This window comes from Alosa alosa, chromosome 23, assembly GCF_017589495.1.
Source record: "Alosa alosa isolate M-15738 ecotype Scorff River chromosome 23, AALO_Geno_1.1, whole genome shotgun sequence".
NCBI lineage: Eukaryota > Metazoa > Chordata > Actinopteri > Clupeiformes > Clupeidae > Alosa > Alosa alosa.
In genome coordinates, this window is record NC_063211.1 from 29,200,994 (window position 1) to 29,227,561 (window position 26,568).

The following is a 26,568-nucleotide window of genomic DNA, read 5'->3' on the forward strand; positions in this document are numbered from 1 at the left end:
GAGATTGCTGGTCCGCGGATAATTTCCGGCACAATTAAACGGTATCATTGAACCGCGGACCGAAAGAAAAAGAAACTATACATTTCCCAGAATAGGAAATATTTCTTAATTTATTGTTATCAAATAAAGAGACATAGCCTTAGGGGGTAGTGGTGTGAGCGCTCATTCTTGTGTGTGCGCAATTGTGCAAGTTAAACAGTGGAACAGCAACAAACAATGTAGCCTTTTTAAAACAATGAACGAAGCGGACTCTTGCTGTCCATGAAAACATAGATACTGGCTAGATCTTGTTAGGCATGTTTCCATAAGTTAGACTAATGAACATGTTGCATTCTATTCAGCCTGATTATGTCATTCTTTAAGCTACATAGCCTGTCTCCAGTTTTCCTCAACTTGACTAGGTAATTCAGAAGCGATAATAGGATATTTGACCGGCATATCATCAAAATGTCCGGAAAACGAAACTTCTGCCGGTCACTTTGACCGGCACCATTTTTTCCTAGCGGAAACTCTGCTAGCGAGTGCTAACATTGTCCAAATGTGCATAAATAAAACCTGCTAGGATAGCGAGTTCACGTTAACAATTACGTTTTACTTACAGGCACTGGTTTCACTTGTCATCAACAATGACTCCCGCCAACTGTAGCTAGTTAGCATAGCCTAGTTAGCTTAGTTAGCATTGTTAACATTTTTTGCAAAACTGCTTGAAAACATTAGCTAAGTAGCATGGTTAGCATAGTTAAATATGTTAACATAACTGCTAGCAAACATTAGAGCCATTCCAACTTTTAGTTATCGTCAACTATCTACCTATACACAGCCATTAAACTACTGTATTTGAATATCAACATTAATTAAATTTCAGTCTGTCAACAACTTTTAAACTATTTACATTCAACTTTTAAACGGTCTACTTTTAAACTATCTACATTCAACTTTTAAACGGTCTACTATTCATATAAAGCACTAACCCAACTCCGCTCCTTGATTTCAGTAGAACCAAACCTTCCAGTTTTGGGATTTTGTGATTAGCACAGAATATGTTTACATGCTAGGCATAAAAAAATATGTTTTAATATACAGTATATATACTATACATTTAAAAAAATGTTAATGTATTAATACATTTATTGGACAGAGTATTGGAGCGCTAGGTTTCCAGTGTTTTCACCAGCGAACCCTGTCTGCCGCCACTGCAGCCAAAGCGCAGATCACATGTTTTGCTGCAGCCATGATGATCCTTATCCTGGGCATTCCATCTGTGTTGATAGGAGCAGTGGCTGTGTCTACAGGTTTGGGCTTTTTATATATTGCTAAACATTATGCCAATAGTTTTTTCCAGAGCCATATAAAGGTAGAGTTGCGACAATGGGTGTTCAAAATTCCGTTGGTCACGTGGTTTGTGTAAACCTCAACTAGTTCCCGGAAGTGATTGACAATGGATTAGAATGCATTAAATAGGCTATTGTTCAATGATAGACAGAGCCACGATTTTGGGTAATTGACAGTCAATAAATGCATTGATATACAATATAACACAGTGTAATTATTGTGTAAACTATGTAGTTATCCTACTATTCCAACAATATTAAATTAAATTCCAGACCTTATATCTTAGCCTGCTATATAAGGTGACCTTTTTTCCGCCCTTTTACGTGTCACTTAATATTAATTTCTGTACAAAATCAAGACGGGAGATTCTTTAGAAAACGCAATTGCACCCACCCCATAAGTGTATCTAAATTATCGCTATATAAAATAAACAATAGACAAACCCCGCGTTTCCTCTGGTAGTCACTGATCTGAGCTAATGAGCGAATTACCTAGCCAAGCCTAGCCTATCGTCGCGGGAGAATAAAAAAAGGTTTAAAGGTTTTTTAACATCTCCAGTGTAATGGTGGGCATTCTAAGTTAACCGTAGCATTACGCCTATCTATTTAGTAACCCCATGGTAATCCTGAATGTGATCATAATAAAATATAAAACGTGACATGTAAGTCCTTCGATAAATAACCAGGCTATGAACTCATAAACATGAACAGCATTTTGTCATCGTTTGTCATTCACCGTGCTGTGAACAGCATTAAGATGCTAGAGCTTGAGATTCAGACAGGTGAGCACCTGAGAATGGTGTGCATCGTGTCAGAAAATAGCAATTTGATCAGTGATCATGCATCATCAGCGCAAGCTTGGTTTGAAACTTTCTGAGGATGGGGATTTTACACGATCCTTCATCACTGGGCTTGCCATCACTGGGCTAGTGTGCCCTGCTGTGTTAATATGACCGTGCTGATGCTAACAGCTGCAGCTCCCTCAAATCTAGGTTCTCTCATGCATATTAGGCTAGCTTTTGCCAATGAAAATGAATGCAAAAAAAAAAAAAAAGCTTGGTTTGAAACTTTCTGAGGATGGGGATTTTACACGATCCTTCATCACTGAGCTAGCCATCACTGGGCTAGTGTGCCCTGCTGTGTTAATATGACCGTGCTGATGCTAACAGCTGCAGCTCCCTCAAATCTAGGTTCTCTCTCATGCATATTAGGCTAGCTTTTGCCAATGAAAAAATGCAAAAAAAAAAAAAAAAAAAAAACAGTCCTGCTCCTAACTGAAGAAACGTAACAACAAACTCAGTTTCACTGCTGCAAGTACAAAGTTGGCTGTAAATATGCTTATGCCATATTTAACGAACCATCTAGCTTTGTGATAACAAAATCTTACCTTTTATGTGTTTAGTCCACTGAAAGTTATCCACATAACGATTAAATCCACAGTTATGGAGGAATTGTTTTGGGGAAGCAGTTGCACTTTATCCCACTTTTGCTGCCCTTTTTAAAATTAAACCACTTAAATCCATAGCCTAGATGAGCATTGTGCATAACATTACAACTATGTTGACATGATGGTAGCAGCTAAAGCTAAATTCCCAAGACACATCACGTCATAAAAGTTGTAGGCTACAAACGCAAAAACTTAATGACAGCTTGTTTGTGGTGTTGCCTAGTGCTGCCTAATTGAAATGGTATAGGCAAGGTTTATCTTATATTAGGTTATTATGTGTGGCACATTTATTGGGCTTTAGCCTCTTTTAATTTATTTGATAAGGAACTGATAAAAACTGAGCAGCAGAAAAGCTGTCAAAGTCGATACATAAATAGTTTATTATTATAATAAGGTTATTAATACTATTACTTTACTACTATTACTATTGTTACTGTTATTATTATTATTCGGATGAGCATAATGTAAATCTGAGTCTGAAATGTTGGCTACAAACAGTCTGTAACTGCACTGCTGCTATTATAAATTGTTAACTTTTGGGAACTATTTGAGGCTTCCATTAGCCGCCATTGTTGAAAAAAAAATGGAACATTAGCGTCAATGGAGTTGTCGCAACTCTACCTTTATATGGCTCTGGTTTTTGTCAGATCACATTATAATTTATATGTGTTGTTACATTTCACATGATTTGTATAGTATGCCTCCACTTAGCGCACTGTCCTGATATACACTGAAAAAAATGTTTCTCCAGCATGTTCCTGTTAAAGGTGCAATCTGTGTGATCCACAATACACACTTTTTCACCAAATTCAGCTAATTGCTCTTCACGTATAGCTGTGTTCACTGTGTGTGTTCATACATGTACATCTCTGTTGTCAATACACAGTTCTCAGCTGCATGGTAGTGATAGCTTGATTAACCATTGAGCTTTCATCTTTCATCAGAAATGTGGACTACACCTTTTAGACAGCTAAAATGGTGTTTACTCTGACTGGTCTACTGCCTTTTTTTAGCCCTGTGATAATGTCTGCATGCATGTCCACAGATTGGAATCAAACTGATTATGGTGCCCCCTCTCCATACGAGCGAGGAGAAGCATATGGAATCCTGCCTATCTGTTTGCAGTACCTTTCTCCCTCCTACGTCTCCATATTTGGAATAGCAGCAGTTGCAGCAGCAGTTATGTCCTCCACAGATTCAGCGCTCCTCTCCAGCACATCCATGTTCTCCACAAACATCTACAAGAACATCAGAACACAGGTTTGCAAAGTCACTTGTCAGTCTGGCCTACTAAAAAATCCCTGCCTAAATTAGTTTTGAAAGATAAACAACCTCCTGATCAATGTACTTTTACTGTACTAATGATTTGCATTATTGTGTGTATAATTCAGTGAGGGGCAAGCTACATAGAAAATGTAGTGAGCTAAGCTACCAGTTACTCTACATGAAATGAAGCTTAACTACACAAATGCTTCCTCTAGACAGCTAAGTTACATACATTTTGCAAAAGTAGTTTAGTACATCAGAAGCTACTTTATATTTTTACAAAAAAATAACATTAACATTAACCAATGGCCTAGCCAATATAACTCAGTCAAACAGATACAGTAACTTAGTTACCTTTATTTACACATGTAGGCTATAACATATCTCCAGTTCAAATACAACAACCCTTGATTGTTACTCTCACAGCTCCAAAATCAATTTGGTATGGAGCTAAATTTGTCTCAATAATATTTGTATATGCGCAGAGGGGGATCCACAAATATTTCTTGATTTGCATGTGTGTTTTGATATCTACAAAAAAAAAAAATCATATTTGTAACTCATATATTGATTTTTACAAATATAAATAAAATAAATAAAGTAAATAAAATGCCATTTGTAAAACCGAAAATTTCATTTGTGAAATGTGATTCTGCATTTGTGGATCACCAGCACACGCATTCTTCGCTTTCCAAAGTTACGTGTTTTTGAGACGTTCTTCACATGAAAGTCACACAAATCCACATGTAAATAGGCCTACTTTAATTCACCGACACACAGAAATCGCAATCCAGTAGATGGCGACATCCACAAATATTTCTTGACTTGCATTCGTGTTTTGATATCCACAAATAAAAAAATCATATTTGTAACTTGTAAATAGGTTTTCACAATTGTAGATGTGTATTTGTAAATAAAATGGCATTTGTAAAACTGAAAATTGCCTTTGTGAAATCTAATTTTGCATTTGTGGATCACCAGCACACACATTTTTCATTTTCTTTGTTCAGATTTAAGAAAACTAGGTTCCACCCAGATCCACAAGTAGCCTGTGACACTTTCTAATCCAGTAGATGAGTCCCATAACAACAACACTGCCATTCTAAATCTGGATTTTTACAACAAGCTTTTGATGGAAAAGTGTCAATTTCATAATCTTTGTTTAGCTAAAACTTTTGTAATGTACAAGACATGTGGTAGCTGGTTAGGTGAGCTTCTCTTGGTTCAAATCCAGGCTCAAACATTTCATATACAGTTCCAGTTCTAAAAACAGCTGTTTTAACGTTGCCAGCTGTTGTTTTTTTTTTACTCGGTAATGAACTGCAAGAACTGAAAAACGCCCAATTGATCTTTTTTCCAAGCACTGAAAAGGAGAGGTAAAACCTATTATTTAGACACATAGTGTGTTGCTGGTGATCCACAAATGCAAAATTAGCTAACATTAGATTATCACCATTTTTTTTTTTTCTACCTGTAGGCATAAGTTTTTGTTCACAGCCTTTAAACAAATAAGATAGGCTATCAATCACTTAAGGTCATTTGTTCATAACTCTGTTCTAAATCTTTGGTTTTAACACTTAAAGCCTCTGCTACTATAAACAAACTCAAAGATGTGAAAAAATCGCGTTTACTAAACCACTTTTCCATCAAAAAGTTGTTGTAAAAGGCAAATTGTTAGATTTTTTTATTCTGTGTGTTATAGTCCCAAAACATGATCTACTGGATTAGAAAGTCAAGGCTACTTGTGGATCTAGGTGGCTTCTCTGCCCATATTTGATCCACAAATCACGAAAACAAAAAACTGTGTGTGCTGGTGATCCACAAATGCAAAATTAGATTTCACAAAGGCAATTTTCAGTTTTACAAATGCCATTTAATTTACAAATACACATCTACAATTGTGAAAATTTTTTTACAAGTTACAAATATGATTTTTTTTATTTGTGGATATCAAAACATGAATGCAGGTCAAGAAATATTTGTGGATGTCACCATCTACTGGATTGCGATTTCTGTGTGCCGGTGAATTAAAGTAGGCCTATTTACGTGTGGATTTGTGTGACTTTCATGTGAAGAACGTCTCAAAAACACGTAACTTTGGAAAGCGAAGAATGCGTGTGCTGGTGATCCACAAATGCAGAATCACATTTCACAAATGAAATTTTCTGTTTTACAAATGGCATTTTATTTACAAATGCACATCTCTATATTTGTAAAAATCAATATACAAGTTACAAATATGATTTTTTTTATTTGTAGATATCAAAACATACATGCAAATCAAGAATTATTTGTGGATCCCCCTCTGCGCATATACAAATATTATTGAGATAAATTTAGCTCCATAATTTGGGGAAAAAAGACTCCACATAATAACAAAAGGCAGGTACTGAGAGAGAGTGCATATGGGCCATGGACATGCTCAATTTGGGCATTTCTTAAGCTTGCAGGATCAACTGCAAGCTAACTCAAAACTCCTTAACTATATTTGAAGTACAATAGCTAAGGAATACACTTTGTAACTGTGTTTGCATGCATGCTTGCATCTTCATTGTTTGGTGGATTTTTGCCTGTAAAAGCTTCACCTCTCTTGATTATCCCAGTTTAGTTCAGAACCATTGAATAGAACTGAACTTGCATGTATGAGTGACCAGAAGGAAGTTCTACTTTGAGCTCCACAAATGCACTGGAAAATGTAGCTGGGTCATTCTACGAAAACGTGCCATTTTATGTCCCTCAAACAAAAAAAGTGAATTAACAATTTTTATTCATATTATTTTATATTTCATTAATTGATAATAATTTATTCACTTTTTAAGAATTCATCCTTTTTTTTAAGGATTTTAAGCACTTTTCAATAGGTAAACAGAATGTTTCAAAATTATGAAAAAAAAATCAACATTTTACATTTGTCCCCATTTTAACCCTGCTACTTTTGGATAAAAACCCCCCTTGGAAAATTAACATAATTTTCAGGAAGTGCATCACACCTTCCAGTGGTGTCATGGTGTCCACCACATGGCTTTTAGTAATGGCTGTCTGACATTACTTAAAAAGTAATTTGATGGAAAATTTAAATATTTTTAACATCACACCTTGTTACATGGTGAACCCATGTTACTGTCAATCCAATAAAACCTTGTTACTGTGAACCCTGTTATAATTAATTAATGTTCAACACCAGAATTATTTATGTAACACATTATTATTTGTATAATATTCATGAATAGGTACAAGAGCACTCATATTATTTTATAATAATATATGAATTTGTTGGTAACAGGGTTGACATAGCACACATAACTCCATTGACTATTTGTTAAATAAATAAATAAATAAATAAATAATAGCCTGAGATGGCACCGCATGTTTTTTGAGAGGTAAGAATCTACTTAATCCAAATAGGTGCTTCAAGATTTTAAAAACAGTACTTTGAAAATTAGGTATTTTGAATGCAAAATGGCATGTTTTCGTAGAATGACCCAGCTGCTGTAAAACCTACTGCACTACATGATCAAAAAGCAGCTAAGCTATTGAAAAGCTATCTGCTTCAGAAAATAGCTACGCTACCACCAAGCTACTGAGAAATGTAGTTAAGCGAATAGCTTTGCTACAAGTAGCAAGCTACTGCCCATCACTGGTATAATTATTGTAAACTTTAAGAATGTACTCACAGACCATAACAGAGACTTAAAGAATGTTGACAGAAGATAAAAACATTGTGTTATGTGTTTCAATTTTTGTACACAGGCTTCAGACAGAGAGATCCTGTGGGTGATCAGGATAGCTGTTGTTGTGACTGGTATGGTTGGAACCGCTCTGACTTTTCTTAATAACAGTATTTTGGGATTCTGGGTTCTCGGAGCTGATGTTGGATATTGTGTTCTCCTCCCTCAGCTGATTTGTGTCCTTTTCTGCCCTGCCTCCAATGGTTATGGGGCAGTTGTTGCATACATCCTGGGCACATTGCTAAGGTTGTTGAGTGGAGAGCCTCTGTTAGGCCTCCCACCAGTTATCCATTTTCCAGGTGGTGAAATAGTTGATGGTGTGTATGTGCAGCAAGCACCTGTCCGAACAATAGCTATGCTCTTCACACTTGTCTCCATCCTCTTTTTCTCTTACCTCTCCACTCAACTATTCCACCATGGAATAATGCCCAAAGCGTTGGATGTCCTAAGGATCAACAGGGTCATGACGCCAAGAATGGGTCAAGCAAGAAGGAAGGCTGAAGGAAACAGACTGATGATGTCACTATCTTGCCCCAGTACTGTAAAAGAGAGTGAAGTTGAAGAAACTGCACAGTTGTAGTGTTCCCAGGCAAGATAGAAAAGTGTTTTTCATCTTTGTCACGCAGTGTTCAAAGCACATCTAACTATTATAATTGCCAATTGTAATAGAATAGCTTAATTAAAAGGACAGAATATATTGTATATTAAAACATTGCTCAAACATCAAAACATTGCTCAATTTTTGGAAATATTAGAATATGCAATTTTTGGCATTCCCTTTAATAGGGGGATGGGGGTCGGGGATTTTTCCACTTAGATTTCATCCACTACCAGTTTATTGACATACAGTAGACACTTTTCAATCTACACCAATTCTCATAATCTCTGTGGCTGTCTGCTTGTTGTGCAGCCTACTGTGCGCTGTAATACACTTAAAAAGTGTGAATAGGAGACAACTTTAGTTTAGGGAACACATGGGGGTTAATAAGTGCCAAATTAATTGTGAATTAAATGTGAACAAAGACCCAACTTTAGAATAGGGAACATATTCTGCATTACAAAGACTTCATTATGAGTTATTTGTACACTATTAGCACTTGTGGTTTAGTGTCTAGTTCTATTGAATAGACCATCTTTGATAACAAACTCAATCATGTTCTTGGGTCTACCACTTTACATGCCCCATGCTGAGCCATGCATATTTAGGTCATAATTCATATGTTGTCAAAACTATGAATAAAGTTTTAGGAGCTTACATAGGGGGACATTTTTTAATTAAGGGTCTAGTTAGGGTAGAATAAGGTCTTGCAGAATAAAGTATTAATTAGTGACTTATAATGATTTTTAGAGCTACTAATATACTTTAGTAATGTGTGTTTAATATAAAGCTGTTGGTTACATTAAATTCTGCATGTTTACAGTCTATGTAGGCCTAGGAAATAACAAATTCATTCAAAAAAACTAGTTAGGCTAGATTTTTTGCTGTTGTTTTTTTTTCACGTTATTGAGGGTCCCTCAGGATTTAACGCAATTTTTTTGAAGGTTTTTTGCTGTTGGTTCTTGTAGGCTAAGACCAAAATCACAAATGATCATCTTGATGCTTTTTAAAAAATTAAGGATAAGACCAAAATCACACTGATCATCTTGATGCTTATTAAAAGGATAAAAAGTAAGGTAATAGTAAGGGTTACAGAAAATCAAAGTAGGCCTACTTTATTTGTGTAAATACTTTGACTAGGGTAATTCACAAAGCAGTAACCTTTCGTAGAACTGTCCAAAAAACACAGCCCCCTAAAGAGATGGCATCATGTCATGTTTCAATACATTCATATATATTGTAATTCATATTAAGTTCATATATTTTTAATAATTCATATTCTGTCACTTGCATAATTACTAATAGCCAACTAAGTATCTAGTAATTTTATATTGATTTAAACTATTAGACTACACTTTTCTTTAATGTTATTAGGCTACATTGGTGGTGTGTAAGTTGACTGCCTGCCACTTTAAGGACGTGAGAGTAGCGTAATTACATTTCTAAGTGGATTGGAAGGCTTGCATCTCACTGTGTTCGGCTACGAGTGGAACTTTTTGCATAGTGCATTATGATATGTGGATTACGATATGTGGATGGAATTCGGAATGTTGTCTATGTCATTAGTCAAAATAAATGTAAAAAAAATAACTGTGAATGAAATCATTCTTGGATCACAGAAGAGGTAAATGTCTTGAAATGTTATTAATTTCTATGATTTTGGTAGCACTACACAAACTGAGCCCACAAGCTAGCAAACATGACACGAGCTAAAAGGACAGACCTAAACGTTTGCCAAATGGGTTGCATACTGTAGTCTACTCAAATGTCGGTAAACCAAGTAGGCCTTAATTAATTTACTTTCATAGTCTAGGTACTGTAGGTTAGTAACACCAGGTTGAGAGATGCAAGTAAAGCAGATCATTAGCCTTCCATTTATTGTCATCAAAACTGCATAGGAGTGAACAAGTTATAGGGCAGTCTCTGGTGTCTGCAGAAGTGAGTGTGGCATCTGACTCAATATTCTGCTTGGTCTGTCTGTTGTGGTAGGTGAAATTTCACGGGAAACCATGATGATTGGTCAAATTTTGAAAAAGTTGCGGTGTTTGGACCAAATTGTGAGGTCGCCCAGAATTCACGAGGATTTGCTGAATTTGCGTTAATTATTGCGATCAACATCGCGAATACCTGGAGGGACTGGTTATGGCAGTTACTCGGCAGTCTGATTTAGGGCCTACCTTAGTTGTCAGTTACAGTTTATTATACTCATATGATTTACATAAGAGTATAATAAATATAACACAACTTTTAATGACTTTTAATGCGGACCCTCTTTTGCCCAGTTTACCAGCAGCAGTTAAAGGGACACCAGGCAACGTTTTCGTGTTAATTAATCATATTCATAAGTCGGTATATGGAATGAAGGCTCTCTCGCCCGCCCCTACTGTCTGTAGGAAGAATATCCCACTTGCAAGTTCGGTGTATCCAGAGCCCGTCTACGGAGAGCCTTGCCAGTCCGTATTAAGTCCCATTGTACCGAATTTTGGATGCAGTTCCACCAGAGTTCCACCGGGGGCGATCGCCATGAGTGCAGAATGAATGGGAGTCAATGGAGCTAGACGGCTAAACTTGTCTCTTTCACCTGATTGTCGTTGACAAATCTCAGATTTGATTGTAGTTTGTATAACTTCAACATGGGTTATAGGTCAAAAGTTGAATGAACGAGTATTTATGTCCTTTTGATTTCTTACAGGTTGGGTCGTTGTTGCACATAACACACTAGCATTGTGCTAATGAATGACATCATTGACACATTTGAAAGGCTTTTAAGAACAATTAAGTGACTTTAAAAATATAATACTCAACCAAGTGTATTTTTCTTTGCCTCGCCTTTTCGAATACAATACTCAAATTACTTGAAAAAAAAAAATTATATCCCCGAAAAAGTGGATTTTGAGGGGTACAGCTCCATAGACCTCCATGCATTCTGCACTCGTGGACGAGCGCCCTCATGTGGAACCACAGAAGGAACTGCAACCAGTTCAGAAACCGGAAGTTTTCCGAGAGTGGCAGTTCTCCCCTTATTAGACATTCTCTGGTGTATCCAAGGGGGCAGGCGAATTTCCGGAAGTAGAAGCATAGATGTAGCGGTGGTTATCAACTCTCTGCTAACCCCATACACGGGTTTCCCGTTTACCAACAAAACTAGATGCGCGCGCAGCCTTGAGGCAGAAGTCGCTTGGTGGCCGTCCACAACGTTATAAACTTAACCTAAATAGTCGACTGCTGTAAGCTACAATCGGATTTTTTTGTATACCCCTGTTGTCTCAATGATAATAACATCTCATTTCAGACTATATTTCAAAGTTTGACGTTCATTTGGATTATTAATATAACATCGTATTTTGTCATTTTTGGCGAAGACATGCATTCCATTAGGGATATTGAACATATTTAACATTCTCTAACCATCGTGATTTCGAATTGGTGCAGTTTTCAGCACAAAAACTCATTTTATTCTTTTGCTCTTTTGCATTGCTCTATGCTGTATACACGAATCCGGCAAAACTACCGGAAGTAAGCCGGCGCCATTACTGAGCTGTTGCTGGGTTGCATTGCACCAGTGCCTCCTATTGGATTCGTTGCGTCCACTGGGATAACAGCCCGCGATTTACGACTGTCTCACTACTACTTTTATAATGTCGAGTGGGAAAACATGTTCCGTTTTCAATTGTTCCAATATCAGCAATAAAATGACCAGTTGGAACAAAAGAAAAATGTGAGATACACAAAATACCCTGGGTCGACTGCCCTGTCTGGTAGCCTAACGTTACCATACGGTTTGCACAGATAGCAGTTAGCTGTACCTTACCCTTTCCTTTTGAAATGTGAAAATTAGATAAACAATAGTCACAAATGAAAAACATGAATTTGTTTATTTGATATCCATTCATTTATTTATTGTTGCCAAATGGACAGATATTTTTATAGTTTCCTCGTTGGCTAGCCTAGCTAGCATAGTTATTGCTGACGTTAGAGCTATCAGTAGTTAAGTAGATATATCAACCTAGTCCCAATTATGTCTTTATCCTCATTCTCTAAGCTATTTTTATAAATAATCTGTAAGATCGCTTGTAACTTCATCTGTGACCGGAGGCCACTGTCTAACATCATCAACCCAACAAGCCATACTGCCTGGCTGTAGCTGTCATTGAGGGTGCGTTATCACGGAGGTTTGTTTACATACCATATTGGATTGGTTGTGTCCACTGGGATAACAGCCCGCGATTTACGACTCTCACTACTTCTTTTATAATGTCGAGTGGGAAAACATGCCAAATGGACAGATATTTGTATAGTTTCCTCGTTAGCTAGCCTAGCTAGCATAGTTATTGCTAACGTTAGCTAGCTACAGTAGTTAAGTAGATATAATATCAAACTAGTCCCAATTATGTCTTTATTTCCTCATTCTCTACTCTAAACTATTTTCATAAATAATCTGTAAGATCGCTTGTACCTTCATCTGTGACCGGAGGCCACTGTCTAACATCATCAACCCAACAAGCTATACTGCCTGGCTGTAGCTGTCATTGAGGGTGCGTTATCACGGAGGTTTGTTTACATACCAGTAATGGCGTCGCCACAAGATGGCAGCCTCCACAGAACGCTTGTCGGATTTGTGTATATGGTACTTTCTGCCTCTTGGTTGCGCACGCATGTTTTCGTGACGTTCCATAGAAATCCATGTATAGAACTCCCATTCATTTCGGATTTTTTTTAACTCCCATAACTTCATATAACATATCATGTGCCGATAATTTAGCTTCTGTGTTATCTACATAAACAATAAAAGGCAAAACAAGACTCGACTACCTCGTACGTAACGTTAGGTTCCCGTAAGAAGAATGTTTAGCATGTCCGGTTGAAGGGAAGCTAACGCACTGAAGGTAGATAACCGTATTGTTTGGATCATAGACTGTATATACAGTCTATGGTTTGGATAAGAAGCGTAGTCCAGCCAACACGGAAACTCGTGAACAAAGCTATGTAGCCTAGCCTACAATAGCATTGTATGTTAAGGTAAAGCATAGAGGCAAGTAAACCTAATGAAAAACAGTAGTTTTACCGTTTTACCGGTAGTCTAACGATAATCATTTCAGAGGTTTTCGATGGATTGACCGTAGGTCAGAAAAGTGGAAAGAAGATTAGCTTCAAGGCTATAACTTTTTTGTTTTGTTTTACCATGTCTGTTTTTGAAGATGTGTGGTAGTTTCAACATTAACACGACTTGATATCACTTGTGAGGATGATATTAATAATAATACATAAATACATGTTTAACTTTGATGACTTTGAAGGTGAAGGAAGTGTGAGAAGAATTTCTGTGTATCTATCATATGAGTTATAAGATTCAGTTCGATGGCTAACGTCACAAAGTTAAGTGCGAGTCTGCGCAGTACTGGGGGGACCAACTGAAAAATGACTCAGTGTCCTCCCATTGAGAACGACGGAGTCTGTTCGTCCATTTCTTTTACTGTCTATGGGTGTATCCAGAGAATGTCTAATAAGGGGAGAACTGCCACTCTCGGAAAACTTCCGGTTTTTGAACTGGTTGCAGTTCCTTCTGTGGTTCCACATGAGGGCGCTCGTCCACGAGTGCAGAATGCATGGAGGTCTATGGAGCTGTACCCCTCAAAATCCACTTTTCTCGGGATATATTTTTTTTCAAGTCATTTGAATATTGTATTCGAAAGGGGAGGCAAAGAAAATACACTTGGTTGAGTATTATATTTTTTAAAGTCACTTAATTGTTCTAAAAAGCCTTTCAAACGTGTCAATGACGTCACTCATTAGCACAATGCTAGCGTATTATGGGCAACAACGAACCAACCTGTAAGAAAACAAAAGGATGAACTGTAAGTACTCGTTCATTCAACTTTTGACCTATAACCCATGTTGAAGTTATACAAACTACAATCAAATCTGAGATTTGTCAACGACAATCAGGTGAAAGAGACAAATTTAGCCGTCTAGTTCCATTGACTCCCATTCATTCTGCACTCATGGCGATCGCCCCCAGTGGAAATCTGGTGGAACTGCAACCAAAATTCGGTACAATGGGACTTAATACGGAGTGGCCAGGCTCTCCGTAGACGGGCTCTGGTTTATCTTACCCAGGGGGTCAGGATTTGAAGGGTTAGCTTCAGCCACTTAGCATGGCATTTGGCCGCCGACATTTTTGAAAACATGGCGTTATATAGTTGCAACTTCCGGCACCAGTTTTTACATGCTGATTGGAAGATGACAGCTCATGCACAAGTTTAGTGTTGGGCACGAGCGTCCTCGCGCGTCCATGTTGGTTTGCATTTCTGGAAGACGACAAATAAAACAACTAACTATTTGGATTAAGCTACTGATACTTGACTTAATGCCTACATGGTTTAGGCTGTATTACCGGACTTTGTGGTAAATAAAAGAAAAATGTTAATGTTGTCATGTTAGGCTATTATTTGCCGTATATGCGGGGTGCCAATTACCTTAAAGTAACTGAATATGACCATACACTTTGGCAGATGCATAGCAATGACCTATATCCAATTATTAGCCTACTCATTGCGTTGTGTATGAAGACTATTTTAAAACGTACAGGCTGTAGTTCTGTAGAACGCAACGTCTGGATCATGTAACCTATGTCTCCCCAAGTGATTTAAAACGAAACAAATGTCGATGACTTATTTCGTTTGCTTTCTTGCAACATTGACATGATTAGGCTATGCATTTGATTTAAATGTTCAGGCTGCCAGTCGAGGCAAAAGCCAAATGTCCAACAACAGTTGCAGACTCTATGCCTGCTCGAACCACCTGAGGGATGTGCGCTTCTATCGGAAGTTTAACTTGCATTGGCTTCATTTCGTCTGCCTGCAAATGTAGCCTAGGCTTAACAAGCTGCAAATTCATACTGGGTGCAGCAAAAATCCCAGCTATCCACACGTTTCCTACATACCATGTCTACTTAATTAATAGTAATTTTTGTTGGATAGCCTACAGCGTAATAGGCATACAACCTGTCCAAATATAGTATTTAGGGATCATTATTTGTGAAGCCTAGAGACACAATATTGATTCACATAGTTTATTATCACATATGAACATCACATTAAATAACCTAGGACTTCAGAGACAGGGCAAACTTTACCACCATTCCCAAAATGTTATCCCAACCAATGAAATTAATTTGCGCTTATAACGAGGTGAAGCGCGTTCCAACAACTTCTTTTCCTCTAAGGGAATGTCCAATCTTCATCAACAACATACCGTTGTACCTTACGTTGTCTCTGTCTGTAACGTGGAATCTAATAGGCTAATTCTAGCTGGTGCCGGAAATGAACACCCATGAAACGCCATTTTCGTAAAGATGGCTGCGGTCAATTTCATGCTTTTTTGGCTGAAGTAGCTAGCCTAGCATGGGCCATTGAAATGAATGGGGGCGGGACTTAGTCACTCTCTCCAGTTATATATAATACCTCCATGATCTTACCCGCCGACCTTCAGTCTCACAAAGTCTCAGACATCGCGAGAAGCAGGATCAGTTTACATCCTGCATCCCCAGCACAGAGGCAGGCTAACAAAACACTAGTGATTGTTGCAAATGTGTGTATAATGGCAGAACCGGCGAATAAGCAGCGAAAACCCTTGGCGGAAGATGCAAAGAAAAAAGGAAAAGAGCCTCAGACCGAGCGCACGTATCGGCACGTACAGATGGTAGGGGGAGCTTCATAGAGAAAAAGCATCAGCAAAGATTGTTAAGGTGGAGCAAGATACTTTGTCGTAGTTCATGTCTATGGGCGCGAAATGGGGATCGAATCCTGTCTGCATAAAGAGGCGTGTCGATGACGTATTGACGAGCGTAAGTTGCAACCGGCCAACAGCAGCGGCATAAATAACCGGCGCACACCTGATATAAGGTTGATTTTTTCCAGACTGGATTGCTCAAAAATGCTAAAAATGTACCTGAAATGTTCAGAAGGGTTTGAGGATCATGAAAATGTGCCCGAAATTCACATTCCTAACTCTATAGAACCAAGACCTTAGCATATGTGGTGAAATTCTGAGCTATGCCCATAGACTTCAATGGAGCAGTCCCCCATCCCCCCCCCTCCTCCTCGTGCGATCCGGGTTCCCGGAAGTGGCTCCTGATGAAACATCTTGCTCCACCTTAACAATCTTTGGCATCAGGCTTGCCTGCATCCCTTTAACTTCCCTTCTGCTGCAGGACACCCACAATGCAACTACTGTACAGAATAATTCCAAAATAAAAGTCTCCCATGTAGCAGGAAATAACATTACTATATGGAGCACTTTATTACACTAGCATTGTTGGACTACAAAATGTCACGATCGCGGAACCGCACGTGCTCGGGCCCGTCATCGCCGCATGCGGCTGTATTTGCATTTTGAACCCATTGCAGCTAACTTTACAGCATTTACAGCCTCTCAAACTCAATCATTATCAAACGTTATGTCTTTGTTTCAGGGCCTAGACCTAGGGGGACATCGAGATTTAAGTTAGTGGTACATATTTTGGTATCATATTTGCCTAGTCTGCTGTCGCTTTGCTCTTTTGATTAGAAGCGTATGTGGGTTTTTATTATTAACTATTTTAGTTTTGGACATACTGTTTGATATTTTTGCGCTGTATTGTCATCGTGGTATTATGTAATAAGGTAACGTTAGGCTACGGAAAGGGCTAACGTTAAGTGAAGCAATAGCTGCTAAATCGTTGACAGGCGTTATGTAAAACAGCTCGTTTGCTTCCACAGACGTAGGCTGGGGTAACTGGCTCACACACCAGAATTTTTAACGTTAAACCAAACCAACTGTTTGCATGTTACAACTAGACTAGTGTGCTAGTTAGGCCAGGGGGTTGAACTCAGAAACTCCTATTAACGTTACGTTAGTTTGAAAGGTCGTCTGCGCAGAACTATAGGATAGCTAACTTGTCCACCTAGTCATGTCTTTTATGTCGGCTTCAAAGCGACTGTTAATGTTATCCGCGTCACAAAGTTCAGCACTCTGCAGATGTGCCACAACTAATATTTCTTCAAAAAGTTCCTTCGCATGTGTACAAGCTCGGGCTTTCCGTCGAGGAATATGTACGAGTGTCACCCAACCTTTAAGGTAAGAGACTGTGTGAGGTTGGCTTGACTGGATGTCTCAAATAATCTGGGCATTTTTATTTTCTTTTCTCAACCACTTTCTTTTCTTGGTTCACCACACGAATGGTACAGTTACACGAATGTATAAGAAAGATAGACATTAATAAGTTATCTAACCTTAGGTAGGATAAACAGCTAACGTTACCTTGATCACGTTAGCTATGTGCCCCGACCTTGTCCATTTCATAACGAATGCCCTCTCATCTCATCTCGGCAGTGAAAGGAGTGAGAGTGCAGCATCGACTTGTATACGAATGCATAGTATATGTTGGTGCTGTAAAATCAGAAACTAAAACCCCAGACGTTAAGCCACAATTTCAAGACAGCCGCCACCAACCACCTTTTGCCACAGCGCAAACTAAGTTTGTTAGAACAAGCTAGCTAGAAGGGTTCATGTAACGTCATGAGGTTTGAAACGATAACGTAACGTTAGGGTGGAAAGCCTTGTTGCTACTGTCTTGAGGGCTAATTTATCACAATGGTGTAAAGCTTCGGGCGAGTAACACATTTGTTACCGTAATTGTTTGATAATGTAAGCAGTATCTATGCTAGCATAGCTGACTTATTTGATGTCTGTCTCTTAAACGCCATCCGTAGCTCCGCATTCGTTAGTTGGAGGCACGGCCTCTGAGGGTGGGAAAGCACGTTAATAAGAAAGATTTGATTTTAATAAAATGACCTTTGAGAGGCATCCAGATTAGCCTACTCTATCTTTTCATATGACCCTTGGTTACCTTTTACCTTTGTTCATGTTACAGTGTGTGTACCCAAGAGCCGGTGTTACGGATCTTAATGGGATGCATTCCCTTTCTCACAGGAGGGATTTTTGCTAGAACCCTTTTTTTCTCGTGTTCCGACCGGGCTAATTTGGGATATTATTGAGTTCCTCTGACCCCAGTTCCTAACTTTTTCAGCTCTTACCTCAGGGCAGGGTCTTTCCTCTTGTCATAGGAACCCTTAATGCTAGGTCTACGTGATTGGTCTAACTCGTAAGCCAAACCCACTGTCAAACTGCGCTGTCTTTAAAATCCGAGCTGCCCGTGTAAGCAAAATATACAGAAACATGCTACTGTCAGAGACTTTATTTATGAGAATGGACGGCATGCAGAAGCACTCTGCTCCAGTCCAGACCCAAATGGATGGTGAACAGCTGTGCAATGACATTTATAACGTCTGCTACGCAAACAATACATCATGTTCTGTTACAATTCTGTTACAATTTAATGTAATGTAATGTAACAATTCGAATGCGGGCCACACACGAATGGAACTCGCTAATGTTAGAGCTAGTTAAACTTCTTCATTTCAGTTTAATTGGCCCTGTCCTTGATATGTTAATTAATTTATTATTTAAGGAGCCGGGACAACTGTCTAATAGTAAAGCTAGTTAAACTTCTCCATCGTTCCAGTTTCATTCGCCCTGTCCTTGATCTTTTTGTTCTGAGTTCAGTTTAAGATGCATAGGCTGAAAATGCGTAACTAACTGGATAAACGCGAAGAATCCATCAAAATATCAGACGTTTGCACACAGGGTTGTCGAGAGGGGGGGGGTTATAGACAGGGCAATTTTAACTGCTAAAACATTAAATATTTTCATTTCAATGTATTGCGAGACATATGAAAAAAGACGATGGCAATGTCACAATTAGGAATTATTTGAATAAGATGGTAGTTTCACATAGATAAGTCCTTCATTTTTAAGGCAGAAAATGTCTTCTCTTATAGGTATAGGCTATGTCAACATCAAAGGCATTATGTCAATGGCAGCCTTTGACTAAAAACCTTTACAAAAATGTCTTTAATCCAAACTGCAAATCATTTCGCGACCCCTCCAATATTTTTGGCTTGAATGTTCCACGGACGATCAGTATGTGTATTTTATTGGCTCTTTTTTTGACAGGTCAGAAAATAAGGTAACGGTAAACTTCATCAATCGTGATGGAGAGAAGATTACCGTGAGGGGCAACCCTGGAGACACCTTACTGGATGTAATCGTTGACCAAGACCTGGATTTTGATGGATTTGGTGAGCTAAATTTGTTTGCATTTGTTTACACTCTCCTCTAACCAGGTTAAAGTTAAAAAAATACTGCGATGTAACCTACAGTCTTCTTTCTTCTGACTGCCTCCAATGAATGTAGTTTCTTTTTCAGTGACAGTTTAATTTACCCTTAGACTTAAATGTGTAGGGCCTACTACATGTGCTTAAAATGTAGGGCTGCAACTAAGCTTAATGATCATTTTCATAATCGATTAATCTATCAAGTATTTTCTTGATCATTAACAAAATATAGCTTATAATCTGAATTCTAAAATATATGACATAGAAACATGACATTTAGCCATAATCTTGTGTGTGTGTGTGTGTGTGTGGAGGGTGGAGCAGAATTTAGGATGTTCTCTAGATCAGTGTTTCCCAAAGTCTGGGTCGCGACCCACAGGTGGGTCGCAGGAGATTTTATTTGGGTCGCCAGCACAATTTATGTTGTGTTATAGGCCTAACTGATACCATTTGTCATTTGATACCAGGAAAGCTAACAGTTTTCTATTAGGATGTAGTTTGTTAACTAGTTTTGTCACAGTTTTGTCATAAAAGCTCATGAAACTGGTGCATGAAACTATGGGACGAATGCATCGCAGAGGGGGTGCCAGAGCATGGATATCTACCTCTCAAAATGAAAGCGTTCTGTGGGGCGCCTGCCATGTACCTCGCAGTTGCAAACTACAAGGGACATGAATCCGCCTATTTGCACGAACATTAACAGATACCAGCTCCTTAACTTTACCGATTAAAATCTAGTGACCGTGCTGTCAACTAAAGCAGACATCCATAGACCGAACATACAGTAAGGCCATTCAATTTGCATGTAGATAGTTTCGATTGTAGATGCAATCTTTAAAGTTAATAGCAACCTCCTCACATTCTTATTTCTGATCTAAAATGCACAACAGTGCATTAGGCTACAATTTAAATGGACATTTTAAACACTATTCCTCTCATTTTCTACCTCGCTAACTCCAAAGTAAAGGCGCATTCTTCCGGCTATTGCGCAAAAACCTCTTGTTCTGATATAATGACTATACAATATAATATAATACAACATCATGCAATATAACAACTTGAGTTATTTCCTGTTTACATCGGAATTGACGTCCACAGTGTTATGGACCCATTTGTCTGCAACGCAACGTAGCCTACAACATTTTTTTTTTAGAAATACAGGAACAGCTTACTATGCTGACGAATGACGACCGCGTATCTTTTCAGTAGTCATTTCCAATTTTTCACGCTGATGGTGCTCAAAATGCAACACAACCGTGTTCAAAGCAGGATCTATCTATCTAGATCCTTTAGCAATGTATGGTTGGGGAAGGCATAGAAAAGTTGGAGAACCTGGTGGTTGCAGGGATGGGTCGCGATGGTCTGTCATTTTTAAAAAGTGGGTCCCAAGAAAAAAAGTTTGGGAAACACTGCTCTAGATGTTCTCAATTAAATTTTTATCTAGCCTATTCCATGTTTCCATTATCTACCTCCAAAACAAATGCTGAAAGAATGCACAAACTGGAAATACTAGAACACTTTCTAATGGTGTGTTAAACTAGATGTACTGCATAGCGGTACAAAATATGACCGCCGCTCAGTCCTGTACATCCATTCGGCGAAAAATAAATCACATTAATCAATTTGTCTCCATCTTCTACTCCACCCCCCACTCTTGAAACGTTTGTGTATGCTTGTTTGGCATGTGTGTTTGCAGCCCGCACAGAAAGTAACCTACTGGTGCTGCAAAGGTGAATAAATTTGTAGCACTTGCCCAAAAATTTGTAGCATTGTTATAAAACCTTTAAAATCTCTAAACAATCACAAGTTTCATCACAGTCCATCCATTGCAACTGGACTGATGAAAGGTACACCTGTAGGCTACATTGTATTTGGGAAAAGCAGAAGGTAGCAGCATAATGTATGTATTTATTTATTTATTATTAAACAAAACAATCCCTGTCAGCTCCATGCAGTTTTCAACAGCTATCAAGAATCATCATGGTCATGTCATGGATTTTTGTGAATGTTTCTTCTTCTACATATGCAGGAGTTTAGTCATCTAGTTCATATGATATTCAACTTTATTGTCAATTCACAAATTAAATACCAGCAGTCTAAAACAAAATGCAGTTTTACCCAGTGGTGCAAAATAACTGACATGTGCAAAAGGGCCTTCATGAAATGCGTCGCTAGACTGTTCATACACATTTTAACGGGCCAAGTTGAAGAGCTGCTGTCCGTTATTGTTCGTGCAAATATAGGCTGATTCATGTTCCCTTGCATTTTGCAACTGTGAGGTCATGGTTAGTTAGGAATCAAAAAAGAAATCGGCGGCAGATCAGGCTAGTCCATGGTAGGCGTCCAAAAGAAATATTGTTTAAATTTGTGATCGAAATATCCACACACTGGCGCCCCCTCTGCGTCGTGTTCACCCCCCACTGAAGTTCGCTCTAAATATCTATGTTAACCGATTATGCTAACCGTTAGCATCTCTATGGGATTTCTCATATACATTAGCCATAAGCTAACGCATTCGTTTCTATTCTGTAACTTAATGCTAGCCTACGTGATTGCTCTAAAACAAAACATAGAAGGAAATAACTGAGATGTAGGCTACTCTGTTGGTCTGCTCTTAGGATTCACTGTAAAACTATGTAAAGGTTTGAAAGGAACTTCAGCTTCAGACTTTCTCTTGGGAAACTGTTAGGCCTATTCATCTTCTCTAATGTAGCTGGCTAGACCATGTCATTGCCACACACACAAATGGGGGCAGAATTGGAAATGTGTCATAGAGTGACAATAAAAAGTCACAGGTTAGGTTATTGGTTATTATTGTAATGATGCTATTCATAAGTAATGAGCTGTAAAGTAACTCAGACTTAAACAAAAACAATTTTTTAAAGGATATCGACTAATTATCGTTATCGTCAAAATCACAAAAAATATCGAGATTATTTTTTGTCCATATAGCCCATCCCTACTAGTGGGTGTTTGGGAATGAACGTTGACTCAGATGCTTTTTGAGCAGAAATGTCCCAGCCCGGTGTTGCATCATAGACAGGTTATCTTTCAGGTATATATTTATTATATTAGAAAACCATCACGTTAGCGAACGTGTTGTGGCTAACTCACTTAGCTCTGTTAGTAGCCTAGGTTATGGTCAGAAGAGAATGAGATGACAGTCGAAAGATACAATTAGTGCTGTTATCAATTTGCTCGGTAGCCTATAACCGCATTTATGGTTTTCTACAAATAGCCTACATCAATAATCAAATTGGCCTCCATCACTCAACCAATGCTAACGGTAACATTATTTTACCTACGTCCTAGGCTATTGATATAACAGTAAAAACCAAGCATGTCCGATAAACATTCTCAGATTTATTTCGGCTTCAAGAAGAAATGGGAATTACATTTCATGTGGAATCATCCTACCCTTAGTAGACGTTCTCTGCAGTAAACTACAGTGTTGTCCTTGTAGGAAGCGTCTATTGTCTTTCCAACCCACTTTAGATTAACCTCCAACAAAATTATGTCTCACTGCAACGATGCGCCATCTGGTGGAGAAACAACTACGTAACGCCAATACTGGAAATGCAGCCAAATTATGATGAATATTTGGTTTTCCTTTAATCCTACTGAATTTGTAATTATATCGCCGTTCTAATTGCCGATACCGATAGTATGTGCGTATAATAAGTCCCTATGCTTATTATGTTCCAATGAGCAAAAAAACATTCCTAGTAAATTGGATAATATTTAGGTGGCCCACCATTAACATTTTTGAATGGTCGAAATTGTTGCCAAATTCAGGAAATCACCTGGCAATTTGGGGGACTATGGGGGTATATTTCACATTATTTCACTATTATCAATTTGTTAGCCAGTAGTTATTTGAATAATAACTGTATTAAGGACATAAAGCACACAGCTCACTGGATAAACATTGGGTTTCTTTATGTTGTCATACATATTTTGGTGATTTTTCTTTGGTGAACGTTTTCAGAAAAACACCTTAATGTACTGTAACACTTGTCATTAATCTTTTATTTTAACTGTTGTTGCTATGGTGTTATAAAAATCTCATACCGGTAATTCCAAATCAGATATAGGCTACATGTGTGGGAATGTTTTGTTTAGTGTAGAGTAGTAGTTGTATCACACAGGATTACATGAACTTTCTTGCAACATGGCTTTTAGTGGAGAGTGTATTAGTAGCCTAATGCCAATCCACAGTCTTCAAAATGGACTCTGTCTACAAGACAATCGACTGGGATTTGGTTTGGGCAGTGGCCTTGTTCAGGATGATTCGATTATCACTGGATCCCGTCTTCCAAACTGCGCGGGGGGGAGGTAGCGGCGGTCATAATTATCAGGAGAGACTACAGCCTACAGACTTAATTTTTTCCTAAAAGGGAAATGCGGATATATTTTACAAAGAGTGATTATTTTATTATTATTATGCAGTGTCTTACTGTGTTTAAAAAACAACAATAAATAACCTTTAAAGATCAAAACCTCTAAGCCTTCAGTCATTAGGCTAGTTAGCCTAAAAGATGATTTTGTCCATCTAATCATTTACTTGCAAGAATGTAGCCCCTACCAAACTTGTACACGCTGTATAGACATAGGCTTACTTCTGACTTTTTTTTTTTGTCATATGGGCCTGCTGGTTAATGTCTGTCACTCCTCTGATAATATTTGATCATGTAGCAAAGGAGTGGTAGCCTATCGTTCTGATAGCAGCTAAGAAAATATAGGCTACATTCACTCCGTTAGGAGGCAACTCTCTCAGTTCACGCTATTCCGCCTATCAGTAACGAAGTTCGAAATAGTCAATGTAATAAATATGCAGGAAAGTCTATAATACTAACAATACTTTGGACCATATAACTATTTACCATTTAAAAATAGACCTTAAATGTGGTATTTGCGACATACTATAGGGAGGGAAAGTAATCTCATCGCCACCTAGTGGTTGCGTTCCTAGAGCTTAGCGGAGTGGATGGGATTTTTTTTTTTTAGAAAAAATATATCTCTGTGCACATTGGGATCTTAATTTAATGCCTTCCATATGCTAGGCACTGGGGTCACCTCTATTGCTTCTAGTGGTCATACCTTATTTTTAGGATCAGTTGAATTGATTTGAGTTTTTGTCGTAACATGGTGATAACGAACTACAGTTGCATGTGACGTCACAGGTTTGGGCGCTTAATCTCTAACTGATCAATACAACGATTTGCTTAACTGGCTAAACATATTTTTGTAATAACAGAACGTGATGTAAACCGCGTGGTGATTACCTTTATGTCTGGATAACTGGTGTTGTGCTTCTACTCACATGAAGAACTGGCAGTAAGTGTTAAGTGTCAATGCTAACCAGGCTAATAAACAAAACATGCTACCGTGAGTAACGTTGAAGGGTAAAGTCACGTGACTTCTTTTGTAGTCCATTTATGAAACAAAAGGAGCAATTTAAATTTTTTTAAATAAGGCAAAATAGGGCCTGACATTTTCACAGTTAGAAGATTATTACTGTATAGACATTGAAAAATATTTTTGGTGGATAACTTCGCTGATTTGGCTTCACAATATTTGTTAAAAAAATAGGTCTATGGGACTTAACATTGGAGCTGCTCTTCGATAGGAACGCTACCATTTGGGGCGCTGGTTTTCACTTTCCCTCCCTATTGTTTTAAAGCTATCCAAGTGGGAATAGCCTACTCGAAAGGCAAATGCCAATGAAGATGTCATTAAAGGAATGCATCATGTTCTGAAACATTTATTAACAATGTGACCATCCAAAGATACAGTTTGAACGGTGAAAACAAGAACATATTAACAACAAGAACATTATTTAACAATTGTTCAGTTAAGGCATATCTTGGATGATTATAACACATAAATATCCAATTTTCTTGTATCAACAAATCCCTGAACTACTCACGCTTGTGACAAGCCAGCAGTAGCCGATTGTTTTCTGTGCTACCAGTTAGCCGTGTATTATACCACGTACATGTACCATGTAGCATGCAGTATACTAGCCTTACCATATTTTTTTGGAATATAAATATTTGGAACTGCTCTTCCTGCTGCTTTGATCCTAACCTTCGCACTGTAGTTGGATGTATAAAAGGCTTTGTTCAATAAAACGTGGACAATGTCCTCTGATTACATTGTACTCTATATTTCACAAGTAAATTAGCAATGTAAAACAAGCTTTCCGTTCTACACAAGATTCTTCACTGAATCGCTGTATGACGCAGATAACGTTCTTGCAGAACAGCTAGCTAGCTGCTTATTGGTTCACCGGCGCTAAATTCCAAAGCCTCTGGCTAGACCTGCCCACTCAAACGGAGAAGCTTCCTCCCTTGCCCATTGAAAACGACGGGATTCACGAGCCTGCTGAGGTCTGAGGCTTTTATAATGGACATCAATGAGGGGTTTGAGGAGAAAGCTCCTCCGTACAGTAATTTTCAATTGCGATAGGGGTTGCTGTTTTCATTTTGACTTAGGGGAAACATTTTTGTTCATTCAAAGTGTTCAAATAGTAATACCAACAGTAATTGATCAGATTAGCAATTCACTTTATATATTTTTTATTTTTCTCTGAAGTTTTAGGGAGGGTGTTCCTCCCATTCCTCAATGAAGGAGCCTCCTCTGGTATACAGTTGGTTTACAGAAGGTGGTTTAGAGTAGTATAAATTAAGTATAAATATGTGCAGTGTATTAGCAGTTACCTTATAAGAGCAGAATAAATATGGCTATGTAATATGAACAATGTATGAACAACATGTACAGATATAATGTAGTGGCAGTACCATTATAGTAGTATTAAGAACAATATAGATATGCAGTGCATATTACAGAAAAACTGAATAAATATGGATATTCAGTATGGACCATATAGACAGTATGTACAGCTATGTGCAGTGTGGTAACCACACCATTGTAGTGCAGAAACAGTAACATTATAATAGTATTAAGAAAAAGTGTATGT

At 38.2% G+C, this 26,568-nt stretch overlaps 2 protein-coding genes and 1 long non-coding RNA gene across 5 annotated transcripts in view; 2 read left to right on the forward strand and 1 right to left on the reverse strand.

Moving 5' to 3' along the window:
* Positions 1-8,860, forward strand: part of LOC125288383 (high affinity choline transporter 1-like) — a 48,531-nt gene extending 39,671 nt beyond the window's left edge. For 2 of the 3 annotated variants that reach the window (XM_048234700.1, XM_048234701.1), the window contains 3 exons: positions 1,139-1,292; positions 3,824-4,038; positions 7,795-8,860. In XM_048234700.1, the coding sequence (XP_048090657.1) occupies positions 1,139-1,292; positions 3,824-4,038; positions 7,795-8,352 (927 nt within the window). In that variant the 3' untranslated portion in view covers positions 8,353-8,860. The remainder of the gene's footprint in view (positions 1-1,138; positions 1,293-3,823; positions 4,039-7,794) is intronic. The other variant, XM_048234702.1, reaches the window with a different exon arrangement.
* On the reverse strand, positions 1,174-18,431 carry LOC125288387. The gene is made up of 4 exons (XR_007192485.1): positions 17,671-18,431; positions 8,167-8,311; positions 3,907-4,016; positions 1,174-1,259 (listed from the first exon to the last, which is right to left on the reverse strand). It is a non-coding gene; the product is annotated as an uncharacterized LOC125288387 (long non-coding RNA).
* LOC125288384 (adrenodoxin-like) overlaps positions 16,668-26,568 on the forward strand; it is a 31,170-nt gene continuing 21,269 nt past the window's right edge. Inside the window, exons 1-2 of the mRNA XM_048234703.1 lie at positions 16,668-17,487; positions 19,426-19,550. Of these exons, the coding sequence (XP_048090660.1) occupies positions 17,321-17,487; positions 19,426-19,550 (292 nt within the window). The 5' untranslated portion in view covers positions 16,668-17,320. The remainder of the gene's footprint in view (positions 17,488-19,425; positions 19,551-26,568) is intronic.